The sequence below is a fragment of the Mirounga leonina genome, unplaced genomic scaffold (assembly GCF_011800145.1).
Source record: "Mirounga leonina isolate KUSES-001 unplaced genomic scaffold, KU_Mleo_1.0 Mir_154, whole genome shotgun sequence".
NCBI classification, from domain to species: Eukaryota; Metazoa; Chordata; class Mammalia; order Carnivora; family Phocidae; genus Mirounga; species Mirounga leonina.
The window spans coordinates 25,199,753-25,214,936 of record NW_023270389.1 but is presented as its reverse complement, the minus strand read 5'-3'; the positions used below and the strand labels follow the sequence as shown (position 1 = coordinate 25,214,936).

General features: G+C 56.2%; 1 protein-coding gene across 8 annotated transcripts in view; it reads left to right on the top strand.

Moving 5' to 3' along the window:
• Positions 1-15,184, top strand: part of NFASC (neurofascin) — a 181,656-nt gene that overhangs the window by 130,386 nt on the left and 36,086 nt on the right. For 4 of the 8 annotated variants that reach the window (XM_035010237.1, XM_035010236.1, XM_035010234.1 and 1 more), the window contains 13 exons: positions 664-775; positions 1,201-1,385; positions 2,719-2,850; positions 4,977-5,120; positions 5,722-5,833; positions 6,107-6,273; positions 6,715-6,862; positions 8,114-8,238; positions 9,121-9,165; positions 10,413-10,514; positions 10,818-11,015; positions 11,847-11,917; positions 13,206-13,428. In XM_035010237.1, the coding sequence (XP_034866128.1) occupies positions 664-775; positions 1,201-1,385; positions 2,719-2,850; positions 4,977-5,120; positions 5,722-5,833; positions 6,107-6,273; positions 6,715-6,862; positions 8,114-8,238; positions 9,121-9,165; positions 10,413-10,514; positions 10,818-11,015; positions 11,847-11,917; positions 13,206-13,428 (1,764 nt within the window). The remainder of the gene's footprint in view (positions 1-663; positions 776-1,200; positions 1,386-2,718; positions 2,851-4,976; positions 5,121-5,721; positions 5,834-6,106; positions 6,274-6,714; positions 6,863-8,113; positions 8,239-9,120; positions 9,166-10,412; positions 10,515-10,817; positions 11,016-11,846; positions 11,918-13,205; positions 13,429-15,184) is intronic. The other 4 variants (XM_035010233.1, XM_035010235.1, XM_035010232.1 and 1 more) reach the window with 1 other exon arrangement.

The following is a 15,184-nucleotide window of genomic DNA, read 5'->3' as shown; positions in this document are numbered from 1 at the left end:
AGCCCCCTTCCCGAGTCATTAGTGAAGAAGCAGAATGCTCTTGGCCCCAGAGTGATTTCCTGTCATTTCTGCTCATTCATTCTCTCCATGTCTTTGCTAAACCATTAATAATGTTGCCTGCATTTCTGACTGTTCATCTGGGTCTCTGTGGCTTCATCCCAGCTCCTTGTCTCCAGGGTCCCAAAGAGCAGGTTGTCTGTCCTGTGGCCCCAGTACGTGCCTTCTCATTCATCCACTGCTGCTGAGACGGCCTCCCGGGGGGCCACCACATTGGTCTCTGGGGTCCCAACACAAGATGCTCAGGGAGTAAACCGCTCACTGCTCAGACAACCCCCTCCGTCTTTCCCAGGAAGGTGGGGTTTACTGAACTGGGGAGGAAGCTGGGCTCCTCTTGGCAGATCCTTTCAGATCTTAGAGCTGCTCACACACATGTGCCAATGGGGCCGGGGAGCCCCGCGCTTCCTAACACACCTCTCTTAATGATGCCCTGGCCCTGGTGGGGGGGGGGGCGGTTTCAGCTGGGAGGGTCTGGGACTTGGTGCCTCTGAGGGTAAGGGGGTAAATAGGGGGCGTGATGACACTTCTTCCTGGCCTGACTGCTTGGGCCTAGCTGGGTCAGCTCTGGGCAGGAGGCTCATGAGAGCGTCTTCTATCCTATTTCAGCGCGAGGAGTTGCAGAAAGAACACCCAGCTTCATGTATCCCCAGGGCACGGCGAGCAGTCAGATGGTGCTGCGTGGCATGGATCTCTTGCTGGAGTGCATCGCCTCCGGGGTGTACGTACAGCTTGCACCCCCACTCTGGTCCCTCCCCGGGAGGATGGGGCTGGGAATTTGCGCAGGCTCTCTTCTTGCCACAGTGTGGGGAGGCAAAAAGAGGCACAGACAGCCCCTAGCAAGGCCTTTGCAAAGCATCATCATTCCCATCCCACTCTGGCTGTCTCTTTTATGGGTAACAGACCAGGAAGGGAGACAGGTAGGCATCCCGCACATGTGTTCACACCCCGTGTGACTTTACAACAGCCCCTCGGGGCTCTATGGCCAAGCATCCCCTGTGTACAGGAGAGGGCCTCTCTCAGAGGACGTGGGTCCTTCTGGTTGCACCTACACTTCAAGGACGCCCGGGTGTCCAGGGCTCTGTAGAAGAAGAGCAGGGCCGCAGTTGGTGCTAATCCCTGTTTCCTGCTCGGTCTCTGTCCCAGCCCAACACCAGACATCGCATGGTACAAGAAGGGTGGGGACCTCCCATCTGACAAGGCCAAGTTTGAGAACTTTAACAAGGCTCTCCGTATCACCAACGTCTCCGAGGAAGACTCTGGGGAGTATTTCTGCCTGGCCTCCAACAAGATGGGCAGCATCCGGCACACGATCTCGGTGAGAGTAAAGGGTACGTTGTGTGTATTTCTCATTATGATGATTTTGCCAGCCCTACACGCCACGACCACCTTTCCCTCTGTGGGTGGGGGAGGGGCAGGGGGAGTAGGGGAGAGCCGATAACACACGGGTTAGTGGCCAAGGTGACCTGCCAGGGATAGTGTCACCCTCTGGATGTGAGTGTGTGTGTGAGTGTGTGTGTGAGTGTGTGTGTGTGAGTGTGTGTGTGCGCGCACGCACGCACCGTGGGTATGAGGGGAAGGAGATCCACCCTGACCATCCCCCACCTCTCTGTGGTGCCTGGGGCTCCCTCCGCAGGTGAATGTACCCCCATGGGCCATTCGGATTTCACGCAGCGCCTTTTCTTTCTTCCATTTTGCATTCCTGTTCACGGTGTGTCGTCTTAGCCCTGTGCTGTCTGTGTATTTGTGCATGGTTCTTTCTTAAAAATGGGGAGTTATCATGGCACAAATTATTTTTTTTTAAAATCACTTCCCTCCCTCTGCAGCGCAGATGGCCCCTGTGAGCTGTTGCAGGCAATAGAGCACGTGCCGTTATGAGTCCTGGCCGTGGGTGGTGGGGTACACCTGTCCCTTCTCAGCCTGGGGCTGACCAGATGATGGGGACAATGAGGTCTGATACCAAGAGTGCAAGAACTTTCGAAGAGCATGCTCCATTGACCTTATGACTTTGGTTTCGGCACTACACTCAAACCAGGGGTTCTTAACCTTTTTGGGGGTATCAAGATCTTTGAGAATCTGATCCATAGGAACTTCTCAGGAAAAAAAAAAAAATCCACATATACACATATTCACAATTGGAAGGGATAGCCAGCTCTGCTCTAACCAAACCCAGTGCCTAAGAATGACTATGAGGCCTTTTTCTAAATGGTCTGATGTCACAGCAATAGCAACGGAATACAGAGGGGCCAGCCCCGGGTGCTCTTTACCAATGCATCAGCTGTTGCCTTTGGGTGCCCATCGTGGACACCTGTGGGGCTCTAAAAGCATCCACTGCCCCAGCCTCCCCTGAGGATTCTGACTTAGTAGGCCTAAGACGGGCCGCAGTGTCCATGTTTGTTAAAAGCTCTTCAGAGGAGTCTAACGAGCAGCCCCAGTTTAGAACTCTTGTTCTGTGAACTCAAAATAGAGCGGGCAGCCCCCGTGGTGCCAGGCCAGCCAAAGGGAGGCTGGACGGAGTCATCCCGCGAGGATGAGTCCCGGGCAGCTGGTGAGGGCCTGGAGCTGGCACTCAGGGGCTCTTGTCTTCCTAGCGGGAGCCGGTCTGCTGTCTCCGCCCGCCCCGAGCCATCTAACTCGGCTGCCTGCACTCTGCTTGTCTTCCAGCTGCTCCCTACTGGCTGGACGAACCCAAGAACCTTATCCTGGCTCCTGGCGAGGACGGGAGACTGGTGTGTCGAGCCAATGGGAACCCCAAGCCCACTGTCCAGTGGATGGTAAATGGGGAACCTCTGCAATGTAAGTAACAAGCCATTGTCCCACCTGACTCTGCTGCGTCTCCTGTCAGAGGCTCCAGATCCCTATCCCTATGGGCCAGCCCCAGTTGTACCAGAATGAGGTTAAAGAATAGCCCCTTGGCCACTGCTTCTGGAACAGCCCAGCTCTTTGGACATCTCAAGAGGCAGGAAACCTGCCTCATTTGTGTGTGAGAACAGGAAATCTATGCTTATGTCCTCATATTTAGGGAGCATAAAACTCCCTTGGGTTTTTCTTGAATCTTGCTTTCTGCCCTAAACAACCACGCAGCCCAGTTCAAGGTCTGTGAAGAGCCGGCCTCTGAGTGGGGGTGGGGCGTGGAAGGTAGAACAGAGCTCAGTAACCCAGGCCCCACTCTCTGCTGAGGGCAAAATGAGAGCCAGGCTGGATAGAAGGAAGAACTTCCCTATGAGAGCAGAGATGCACTGATGCAGTTACTGGGTGTGCCCAGATGTGGGGAAATTGAGTCCTGCCCGCTGGCTGGAGTAGGTGACTCCAGGGCCCCTCTGGCCAGGGCTCTCAGTCAGGTTTTCCCATCGTAGTCTCTCCAGTTGCATTTACTTTATAAAATGTCCTTGTGGGTGTCTGTGAGAATACCATACACCTACACGGTCTCCCTCCCAGTCCGTGTCCTTGCCCTGGGCACAAGCAGAGATACGGACGTTGCCTGCCCTCTGCTGTTCTCCCTGTCCTAACAGCACTTTGGCAACAAGGCCGACAAAGGCCCAGACTCCACAGCGCCACTGAATAAATGGTGCTCAGGACTTGCAGCTGAGCCTCGGCCCTGGAAAGATCACCTGTCACTTTAGGGAAGTGGCTGAGAAGAAAGTTGGCTCCATGAGAATTGCCGGGGAAGGAGGCATTGAAGTTGCTGGCGCGGACTTCTTCGTGCCTTTTTGCTGAGTGGGGACTTGGGGATGGGTGATAAGGATGCTGCCCTCATCTTCATTTACCTCCTGCTGATTCCCCAGTTCCGGGCTCAGACTTGCTATCTGTGGAGTGGCGCCTCGGGGACCAGACCCAAGGTGGTCCTCTGCCCACTGCTGCTATTGGTCTGAGCGATCCTGGATGTGTTCACAGACCATCCAAACCAAGTCACCTGGCTCAGTCCAGAAACCTTACAGAGGAAAGCCACCTTCCGGTGAAAGATGAAAAAAGTGGCGATTCTTTACATTTCCAGAAAACTTTATTTATACCGCTCGTCATTCTTTTAATAAAGCTCCTCGGAGTGGGAGGAGGATGGGAGTAATTCTCCCCCACTTGACAGATGTGGGAAATGAGGCCCAGGTTTATTGATTTGTCCCAGTCCCAGATTGACGTGTGAACAGGACTGAGACCCCACAGCCACTCCCCAGCCTCTGCTCTCTGCATCCCAAGCCATCCATGCTGGGAGAGCTGTGGGAGGAAATATCGTCTCTCAGTTTAGGACACATCTCTTGGGACAATCAGGTAGCTTTGGCAAATGTAAGGACTCATTCAGTTTCAACAGGCATTGGCTTATGGGTCTAACTCTGTGAATGTTTGAAGAATGCTCTGCTCCGAGGATGGGAAGGTGGTGGGTCTCATCCAGTTGTATATTCCTTTGTCCTTTTCAAAACCTTTAAGTATAGACACAGTGGATTAAAGTAATAACAACAATAGTAATCAGTGTGTGCCGGGCCTCTGCTGATGACTTTAGACATGCATTAAAATCTCAGGTTATCCTCATAAGCACCCTGCAAGGTGATATGTCATCCCCATTCTGCACACAAGGATGCTGGAGTTTAGAGGAGCTGAATGACCCTGGCAGGTGATGTGGTTGGAATGCAAACCCCTTTCTGTTTCCACAGCTTATGCTCTCAACCACACCTGCCTGGCTGTTACATAGGTCCAGCAGGGACTCACAGTCCCATTGGGCAGACTGAGAAACAAACCCCAGTAGGTTTGAGGATGGGCCTGGAGCCACACAGCTGGGCAGCGGTAGAGCCAGAAGCCGGGTCTCCTGGGAGCCACCCAGAGCGGCTGCTTCCACAGCACTCCAGTTGTCTTAGGGAGCCCTGGCCAGAGCCCCAAGTGCCCTCCACCCCACCCTGCCCGTTTCTCACGAGGGGCGTCTTTCCCGTCTGTAGCGGCACCACCCAACCCAAACCGCGAGGTGGCTGGGGACACCATCATCTTCCGGGACACCCAGATCAGCAGCAGGGCTGTGTACCAGTGCAACACCTCCAACGAGCACGGCTACCTGCTGGCCAACGCCTTCGTCAGCGTGCTGGGTGAGCCTCCCTGGGGCTTGCTCCTGTCGTGGGGAGGTCAGCCAGGCTGGGAGGGGTAGGAGAGCGTGGGACGGAGAAAGCATGGAGCCTGAAGATGAATTTGCCGGGGAGGGGAGGGAACGTCAGATCCATGGAGCTGGGTGTGCAGACGGTTAGTTCCATGCTAGGGTCACGTCTCCAGATGAGGGGGAGGGGCCTGTCTCACCCCCTCCGCATATCCAGGCCAACTCTGCCTGTGTTCTCGGTGGCCCTAGGGTAGGAAGTGGTTCTGAGTACTAGGGTCACTCCTAGATCAGGGAGAGGGCGGGGGCCGCTCAGAGATGCCTTGGGGCTGTGGAGGGGCAGCTTCAGAACCTGCTAGGTAATCTGGGGAGACCTTTTGCAAAAGCTGGATTGCACGCAGGGTAGGTTGAAGGCAGACGGGTGAGCTTCCTCTTCCCTCCCCTAACCCTGGGAGGCTTCTTAAAGGAGGGAGGTTGATGGGGGAAGGGACGGGGCGCTTGGAAAGCTACCGTGCTGCCAGGGCACGTGGAAGACCTGGGTCGGGGGGGACTGGAGGAGGTAGGCCCCCCAGCCAAGGTCTGTTCTCCGGGAATTGCAGACGTGCCGCCCCGGATGCTGTCACCCCGGAACCAGCTCATTAGGGTGATCCTGTACAACCGGACACGGCTTGACTGCCCGTTCTTTGGGTCCCCCATCCCCACACTCCGATGGTAAGTTCCAGGAGACCAGCCCCACCCCCGGGAGTCCTCATTCCCCTCCGGCCCAAAATAGGTATTCAGCAAGACCAGGTAACCTTATAGGGTCGAAACTGGGAGAAAGTTGCCTGATCATCGAGGTCAGCCCCCTTACTGTGCAGAGACGAAAACCGAAGCCCAGAGAGGGCCAGAGACTTGCCAGGGCCACCCAGCAGCGGGAGGCAGACCCCTGCTCGAGGGGGCCGGTCCTGTCTCAGTGTGCTGTGTGTTCTGCTGCTCTGTTGTGAGGTTTAAGAACGGGCAGGGAAGTAACCTGGATGGTGGTAACTACCACGTCTATGAGAACGGCAGTCTGGAAATCAAGATGATCCGCAAAGAGGACCAAGGCATCTACACCTGTGTCGCCACCAACATCCTGGGCAAAGCTGAAAACCAGGTCCGCCTGGAGGTCAAAGGTAAAGGAGAGTTTGGTAGGCAGAGTGCGGGGTGGGACAGCCGAGGAAGCCATCTCCTCAAAGTGATTCCTGCGTGCCATTCCCTTTGAAAACGCACCGCTAATGGGGCCCTCCCCGTGGGCCTCCGTGTCCTCACAGGGCTTCCGGCTGGCCTGGGTGCTGGGAGCCCGGTCCACGTGGGATTGGAAAGGGAAGTCTGAGACCCCACCCACACCCCACTACCAGCCCAGGAAGGGCATCATAGATTCCCAAGCCAGAGAGAAAGGACTTGGGGATTGTTTCCTCCTTAGAATCGCCCACACCCGCCCCGCCACCATTCATATAACTGAGTGTTCTTTCTGCCACCTTCCGTGGTCCGTCTAACGTGCATCACGCCGTGTGGCCACGTGGGGTGGTGGGCAGAGGCCATGCCAATGATGAGCTCCCTCGGCTTCTCCACAGACCCCACCAGGATCTACCGGATGCCTGAGGACCAGGTGGTCAAGCGGGGCACCACGGTGCAGCTGGAGTGTCGGGTGAAGCACGACCCCTCCCTGAAGCTCGCAGTCTCCTGGCTGAAGGACGACGAGCCTCTCTACATTGGAAACAGGTTTCTGCTCCTTCCTTCTCTCTTCCAGGCGCGAGTCTGGGCCCGTTTGCTTCCCGCTTGTCCTCGGTGACACACCGAGGGAACCCGGGGACAGGGAGCCTGCATCACGCGTGTCCCCCAGGAGCTGCTGCGGAGGTGGCGGCAGCACCAGCAGCTCCCCCACCCTGCGTGCTCCCTGCCTCTCTCCTTCTCTCCTCGCTCCCTCTCCTCTTTTTCCCACTCCTTTCTCTCTTCCCTCACTTCTCTCCCCCTCTCCCCTCACCCCTTTCCTCCCTGAGCACTCGTCCTCCCTTCCTCTTCCGGCTGCCGGGTCCCCTTGGCCCTCCGGCCTCAGCCCCGCTTGCAGTGCCCCTGTTCTCCAGCAGAGGGCAGGGCCGACCCGAGCTGCCGGCCACCAGGGTGTCCGTGGGGCATCTCAGCCGAGAGGCACCTGGGATGCTTCTACTAGACCGCACCGGCCTCCCTTGTCCAGATTTAAGTGATGTGGGGCGAGGGGAGGCACCTGTAGTGTCTAAAAGTTCCGACAGGTGTCTCTAATGTGCAGTCAGTGATGGGGAGGGCTGGTCCGAGCCTTTCCCTCCACAGGGCTCTTTGTCGTAGCCCCTCACGTCTCAGGGGCTGGTGGTGCAGGGCCCTGAGGGCGGCACAGGGAGCAGCTGTTTGCACGCTCATCTGGCTTTTCCAGGGGTGCACCCTGCAGGCAGACACAGGCATCCGTGCACTCAGTGGGTGCCCACAGCTTTCGCAGCCCACCCTGCTCTATGGTGCCCACCCCCCTCCACAAGAGACAGTTCAAAGGAGCCCAGGACACCTGGCCTGAGCCTGGGTGGCACAGACTGGCCTGGGCTAAAGGGGAAGCTGGAAGTAGGGGAAGAGGAGGGACACCAGCCTGCCTTTCGGGCGGTGGACCGCACTGTGCCCTGATTTGGGAGGGGAGTGCAGCATAAGAAAGGCACAGAGGATAGACACTAGGGAGTTTGAGGACAGCGAACAGAGTCGGAGCCGCTTCTGCTTCACCCACTTGCCTTTTCCCCTCCGTCAAGCACCACAGTGCTCCAGGTAACAGTGAAGACCGTGCCTCTCTCGAACCACTGGGAGGGAGCCTCGTGGCCCCTGTCAGGGGCTGTGGCTGCCCTCTCACTCGCCATCCCCACTCCAGGGAGAAAGCAGGCAGTGCCCAGAGCACCCCCCCGCCCCCCCCACTGTCGGCCCGCTCGCCTTCCTCCCAGCCCTTCCCTGGTGCCCTTGCAGGATGAAGAAGGAAGACGACTCCCTGACCATCTTCGGTGTGGCCGAGCGGGACCAGGGCAGTTACACCTGCGTTGCCAGCACTGAGCTGGACCAGGACCTGGCCAAGGCCTCCCTTACTGTGTTAGGTAACTGCCGCTGCTCACGCGTGCTCTGAACTCCCCCCACCCCACCCCTTCCCAAGGCCAGAGGAGCCGTGGGCCCTGGGCAGGTCCCGGGCCATCGCCTGCGGCCAGTGAGCTGGGCAGCCATGGTGATCTCCCCGCTTCTATCTAAGGGTTAGGAAGCCGCTCCTTTCCCAGCAAGGTGGGCCAGGCACCTCACCTCTGAGTGGAACCATTAACTCGCCCAAATCCTCAACGGATGGGTGAACGAGAGAGGGAAGGTGGACGGGGGTTCTTCTTGTGATCGTTTTGACCTCTGTACCAGTTAAAAGAACCCATTGTTGAAGCAAGACTGCATTTTGAGTTTGTCCCGCCAGCACCCTCGGCTAGCCTCCCTCCCCCTGCCACCCTGCTCCTGTTTCCTGATGGGATTTTATAGGGCGCTCTGCACTTAGCAAACTAATTCCATCATGTCCTGCCCGTGTCTAAGCCAGACTGTAAATACTGAGCCATCCCAACGCCAGGGGAAGATAGTCTTGCCCATCCAGGGACGCACATCCCCTGCTGTGCCCTCATCACCTCTGTCCTCTCTCTGGGCATCCTACTGCCATTACCGTTGGTACACTCCGTCTCTCTGGTGGCGGCAGTGCATGGTCGCTGGGGATGGTGGTCCCAGGCACACAGTGGCATTGGGATGGGAAGGAGACAAGTCCCCCCCTCCACCCCGCCAGCCGTGGAGGAAGCACGGGGGGGGGGGGAGTCTCCATGGAAGCAAAGGTGAAGCTGTGCCCAGTACACCTCTGCTCAGGGCAGCTGTTCAACCCTCGGCCACCTACTCCCATCCTTTTAGAACACCTGTAACCCTGGATAACTTGCTAACCCGGATAACCCGTCTTACCTTTGCAGCTGATCAGGCCACTCCAACTAACCGTTTGGCTGCCCTGCCCAAAGGTAATTCATACTAATCACAGGACCCCTGCCAAAGCCCTCTCTAGGTGGCTGGGAGGGTGGGGTCCGAGGAGGAAGGTGCTGCAGGACAGGATGTACCGTGTGGAGGCCACTCGCTGCCAAATCCGATTCCTTTCAAGGGTCACACCCCTCACCTCGCAGCCCTGCCACAGTCCCACTCGGGCTTCCTGCGCCTTTCATAGGCTGGGCTCGGAAGTCCTCGGCTGCCGATCCATCCCATCCCTTACTTCTGGCCACACTCACCACTTCCTTGTGGGGGCCTGTTCTCTCTCCCCAGCTTTGGCCTCAGAAATATGGAGGGTCCAGTCGGGAAAGCCCACTCACTTCAGATTACCTGCAGGCCCATCTTGTTTGCAGCCTCCCCGAGTCTGCTGCTGCATACCCCTTCACAGTCTGCCTTCACACGCATGCACACATACACAAGTGTGGGCTCACGTGACCCACCTTCCAGATCCTCCCAGTAACCAGCCAGAGTACCGAAATACCTGGTTCAAGCAGCCGGGATGGGGAGACATCCCGTGTACCCCACTAGGCAGAGGTGAGGTGGCCTTATCCCCAGGCCAGGATGGCCCTTACACCCACTGAGGAAGTCCAGTGAGACTGGAGCCCCCGAAGGTGCTGCCCCAGCCCTGTTTGGACACTTGCTGGGGCTCCTCTATCCTGCTGTCCATCGCTGAAACTCTAAGTCCCTATGTCCTCCTTGGCCTGGTCCTCTGCCTCTGTCCCTCCCATGCTCCTAACCGGTCTGCCTTGCTCAGCTCCAAGCACACCCCTGGGCTCCTGCCCCCTCAGAGCCTTGGCATATAGAGTAGAAGGTAATCATCCCGAGAAGATGAGACCAAATCCCACGCTTCCTCACCAGCTTCCCTATAGGTGGCAAGCATGGGTCTCATGAAAAGGGTAGCATTTTCCAAATGCTCACCCCCTAAGAACAGCCACAGAAATGGGATGGGTTGGTCCTGGTTCTCTCTGTGCCCTACCTACATCCTTTCATGCTTTTTTGGGGTGGTGGAATTAGAAGTCTCCTCTTTGTTCTTCCTAGGCCCCCTGAGGGAATGGGTTGGTCCCTGTGCTGACCCTTCTAGGCAGGCCAGGGCTGGTTCCTGCGGGTGCCGACCTCAGCCCGTCAGGGACCTGTCATAGGGCAGTGTCCAAGGCTGGGGCCCGCACAGGGACAGGCTGGCTCTAACTGGGGAGTCCCGCGTGGTGTCTTCTTCCTCTGCTCCCAGGACGGCCAGACCGACCCCGGGACCTGGAGCTCACGGACCTGGCCGAGAGGAGTGTGAGGCTGACCTGGATCCCAGGGGATGATAACAACAGCCCCATCACAGGTCAGCCAGGGGCCCTGCACTCCAGTCCAGAAAAGAGGGATGGATGGCAGCCTGGTTTGTGGTAGCAGCCAGAGGCCTTGCCCCGGTTTCTGGTCCGGCTTCCACCTTACCTGATGCGTGCCCCAGGCTATTCACGGAGCACATGCAGGCCTTGGTTCCCCTCTCCGTATCCGGGGAGGAATTCTCCCTGTGCCTTTGTCCACCCAAGGGAAAGTGTAAAGACTAGCAGCAACCACACGGGAGTACGTCGCAGAACTCCGCTACCTCAGCTCCCAAACAGCGCTGTCTTCCTTGCCCACTCAGACTACGTCGTCCAGTTTGAAGAGGACCAGTTCCAGCCCGGGGTCTGGCATGACCATTCCAAGTTCCCGGGCAGTGTCAACTCTGCCGTCCTCCGGCTGTCCCCATATGTCAACTACCAGTTCCGGGTCATTGCCATCAACGAGGTGGGCAGCAGCCACCCCAGCCTCCCCTCTGAGCGCTACCGGACCAGCGGGGCGCGTGAGTACCCGAGGGCTGACGGCCAGCGTGCTGAACCCAGGTGCCCCGAGGCCCCACTGAGTTCCCCCAGTTCCTGGCCACGCGAGCGTGGGCGGGTCACTTAACCGCTCCAAGGCTGGGCTTCCTCCGCTGTGAGACAGGGAAGGATAGCAACACCGCCTCCATCACGGAGCCGTCGGGAGGCTTGGGTGTGAAAATGCTGTTTGGGTACCTCCCGTGGTGCTTGGCGTATTGTAAGCACCCAGCCAACGCTAACTGTGGTTATTATTACTAATAGCCTTAATAATTCTTGGTCATCTGCTCTAAAGGGAAGTGCTATGGCAAAGATTTGTAGTAGAAATATATAATCTGGTGTTATGGCAGATTTCTTTTCCTATCACGCTTGGGTAATGTTTAGATTTCCGAAAATATACCAGCCCATTGAGAGTGGAGCTGCTCCCCCAAAATGTTGAATGCTGGGGATAAACCGGTCTGGTGTTAAACTTATTTAGTGGATAATCCATGAAGGGGATAATTAATCCACATTGAGTTGGCTGTCGGGACCACCCAAAGTATGGATGCCTTATGATAAATGCTGTCTAGTGAGGGATTAAAATTCAAAAGAAATTAGCCCTGCTTGGTGGAGGGGGGAGAGGTTCGGTCTTAGCTAGGAAGGCACATCCTCCTCATGAGAAAACCACAGAATGAGTTCGGTTGCCTATGGGATAGTGTGCAGAGAAATGCTGAGGAAAGACAGCCACAGAAGGGGCTGGTCAGCTAGAAGGGAGAGAAGTTGCTCACTGTGCCCATAACACACATCGGGCTTGAACTTTGCATCCCCTTGGGTTCCAGCCCCCGAGTCCAATCCCGCCGACGTGAAGGGAGAAGGCACCAGAAAGAACAACATGGAGATTACGTGGACGGTAAGGGTCCCTCCCAGCCCACCTCTCGATGGGCCTGCTCTCTTGGCCTTGAGCGCCTGGGAGTCCTTTTGCTCTTTACACCCCTGAGGCCCCAAGGCCACTCTCTGCACTGGACATCCAGGGACAAAACAGGAGCATTGTCTAAGAGCAAGATTTCAGACAGGAGATGGGAGCAGAGGTGACCGAGGAACATAGACAGCTAGTCTGGCAAAATCAGAGAGTACCAGCAAACGAAAATGGACTTCTCTAGGTGAAGGAGGGGTCTAAAAAAGATTTAGCCTAAACATCGGTGCCTAGTGTTGGTGTGTTCTGGGGTCCTCCCACTGGAGATGGTTGGGGGTGGAGAGGAGACCAGCACTCGAGCTGCTTTGAGTGCAGGCTTTCTTTTAGTCCAAGAATGAACGAGAGGATGTAAAAGCTTCTCTCCGGGCCAGGACCGAAAAAAATTCCATCTTCATCTTGGCTCACTGACTATGTTTTCCAAACCAGAATTGGGATATGTGGTCTCAAAATGACTTTTTTTCTAAACCAATTCCAAGTCTGAGAGATGCACATTCAGCCATGGAAATATTAACATTTCTGTGCTGTCACCATGAGTAACAGAAGCAGTGAGCTACAACGTGTGGGATCATGGCTGTCCCCATCTTTCTGAGGGCCCAATCTCACAGCAGCCTGGGCAGCTGGGCTGAGCCCAGATCCAAGACACCGGGGCTCATCTTCAGGACCTTGCAAGGACCCGCTCCTAGTCTACAGCTCTGTAGAGGACAGCTTCCTGGACTAGGCCCTTAGGAAATGAAGAACAGAGTTGCACCCACCCTTAGCTGCTGGGCAGGACAGGACAGTCACGCATGGATTCGGTAGAACCTAAGCCAGTTCTGGAATTTTGAGTTCATTAGCAGTAAGCATGCTGTGGCTAAACCAAAACTCATCCCTCTCCAATGTTAAAGAATATTCTATGATTTTCTTGTTTTGTTCTGCTTACCGATCAGTCACAGGAGAGTCCTGTTGAAAATAAATCTTTGGCTCCCTGTGCACTTACAAATGTGGGTGGCTCTGGGAGTCAGAGTGACTAGGTCTCAGGTGAAGCCTTTGTCACAGAAAATCTACAGGCTGCTGAATTCATAAGACTCTGGGCTTCGGGGGACTCAGTGTGAGGGTGGCATGCTCTCCCAATGCCACAAGGGGGCCAGTGCTGGGCAGATCGGGGCAGGGTGCCTGGCACAGAAGAAGAGTGCAGGCTGTGGGTGGATCTGGGCTCCACCCCTGCCCTCAATCTCTCCCTGCTCAGCCCATGAACGCCACCTCCGCCTTTGGCCCCAACCTGCGATACATCGTCAAGTGGCGGCGGAGAGAAACTCGAGAGACGTGGAACAACGTCACAGTATGGGGCTCCCGCTACGTGGTGGGGCAGACCCCCGTCTACGTGCCCTATGAGATCCGAGTCCAGGCCGAAAATGACTTTGGGAAGGGCCCTGAGCCAGACACTGTCATCGGTTACTCCGGGGAAGATTGTGAGTACCCTCCCCCATCCCCGAGCAAGGATCCTCACAGCCAGGCGGCACAAAGCCAGCCTCACAGACCAGGAACCTCAGGGTGGGTCATGGGACTGCCAAGAACATCCCGGGAGGACAGCCGGTCCCCAGGAAAGAGAAATCCCCTATGGTGACCTCGGGCAAACAGGCCCCTGATAATGTCAGGAGCCAAACTGTCATCACCCGAACACTAGTTAGAATTACTGAACAATCATCGCCTGGTCCAATATTCCCATTTTACGGGTGTGAAAAGTGAGACCCTGCAAAGGAACACCCTTGCCAATATTACCCAATAGCAAATGTCAGGCTTGAAAACAGAGGCCAGGCCTTCTAATCTACCTTAATGCCAAGACTTGCTAGTGCCAAGACTTCAGGACTCTCCCTCCCAAAGAGCCATAATTAGACTCCTCCCCAGGAAGCAGGGCCACAGGCCAGACTCCTCCTTGGCCCCCCAGGGGAGACCTGGAGAAATAGAGAAGAGCCCCAGACTGGAATGATCCAGACCAGCTACCTGCTGGCATCCCAGTGTTGCTCTTAACACTTGGAACTGAGCATGCAAAAAGAAGTTCTTTGGAGGCTAGCCTTGGTAAATCAACAAGATTCTGGGCACGTATGTGGAAGTATCTGCCTGGCTTTTAAGATGGTGGCAGCCTCCCTCTTCCCAGCACATCAATCAGTAGGCTACTGAGCAAAGCAGGAGGGTCAGTGGAGCTCCTCCCTGTCAGGGTGACCCAAGAAAAGATCATTTAGGCGGATGGGGTGATCAGAAGGCAGGGAGGAGGAGAGTCTTAGGGAGTTGCAAAGGCCAATGCTGGGGTCAAGAGTAGGGCCCGTGTTGTGCATGACAGACAGGAAGAAGTGAGGGGTGGGCCCCATGCACCACTTTCCTGGAGGTGATTATGGATTGGACCTACTCGGGAATAAGTGGATAGTATCAGCAGACTCTCTGTCCATCCTGCTCCTTGTCTTGTGATGGCAAACACTTCCAGACAGGAGACTGGCAGGAACTACCGGCTGGTGAGTATGGAATGAGCAGTGTCTAGTCGTGGACTCCGTGGACCCGCCCACAGTTTCCGTGGCACCTGCCGTCCCCCCCTGGGCCTGTGCTCTGCTGGATGCGAGGGGTGGGGAAGAATTCTTCTGCAGCAGAGTGGAGAAAATGGAGGCGAGAATTCATTCTGGGGGAGGGAGTGGGTCTCCCTCTTCAGGGAGTCAAGGATCAGAATCCCCTCCTGAACAAGGTTAGAGCATCTTCAGCCTGTGGCTGATGTTTCCGGCAGGGTCCTGGTGGGAAACGAGTGTCACTCAAAGGGGACTATCTCTAATGTGAGGACAGGGTTCAAGGGAAAACAGCAAGGTATCAGAAATCACCCAGAGGGCTAACAACAGCAGGACCCCAGCATAACATTCTGAGCCTTGAAGGGGCATCAGACAGGGGAGTCCCCACAACCAAGGGGTAGAACCTTGGGTAGCAAAGTGCAATGCTGTCGACCTGCAGCCCCACAGAGAGGCGGCCAGGGACTAGGTACCCACCCTCCTTCTCCTCCTGTTGACCTTACCTATTGAGCAAACCCATCTGTTGACCTGTGAACAGGGGGCCAGCCCACACAGTCCAGAGAGGGCAGCCTGCTGGGACACAGAGCAGGTGGAGAAGGGTAGCACATGGAATGGAGGGGCAAACAGAGGCTACCCAGCTGGGAGGATAGCAAATAATTGCCCTCTAAACATGTAGGCA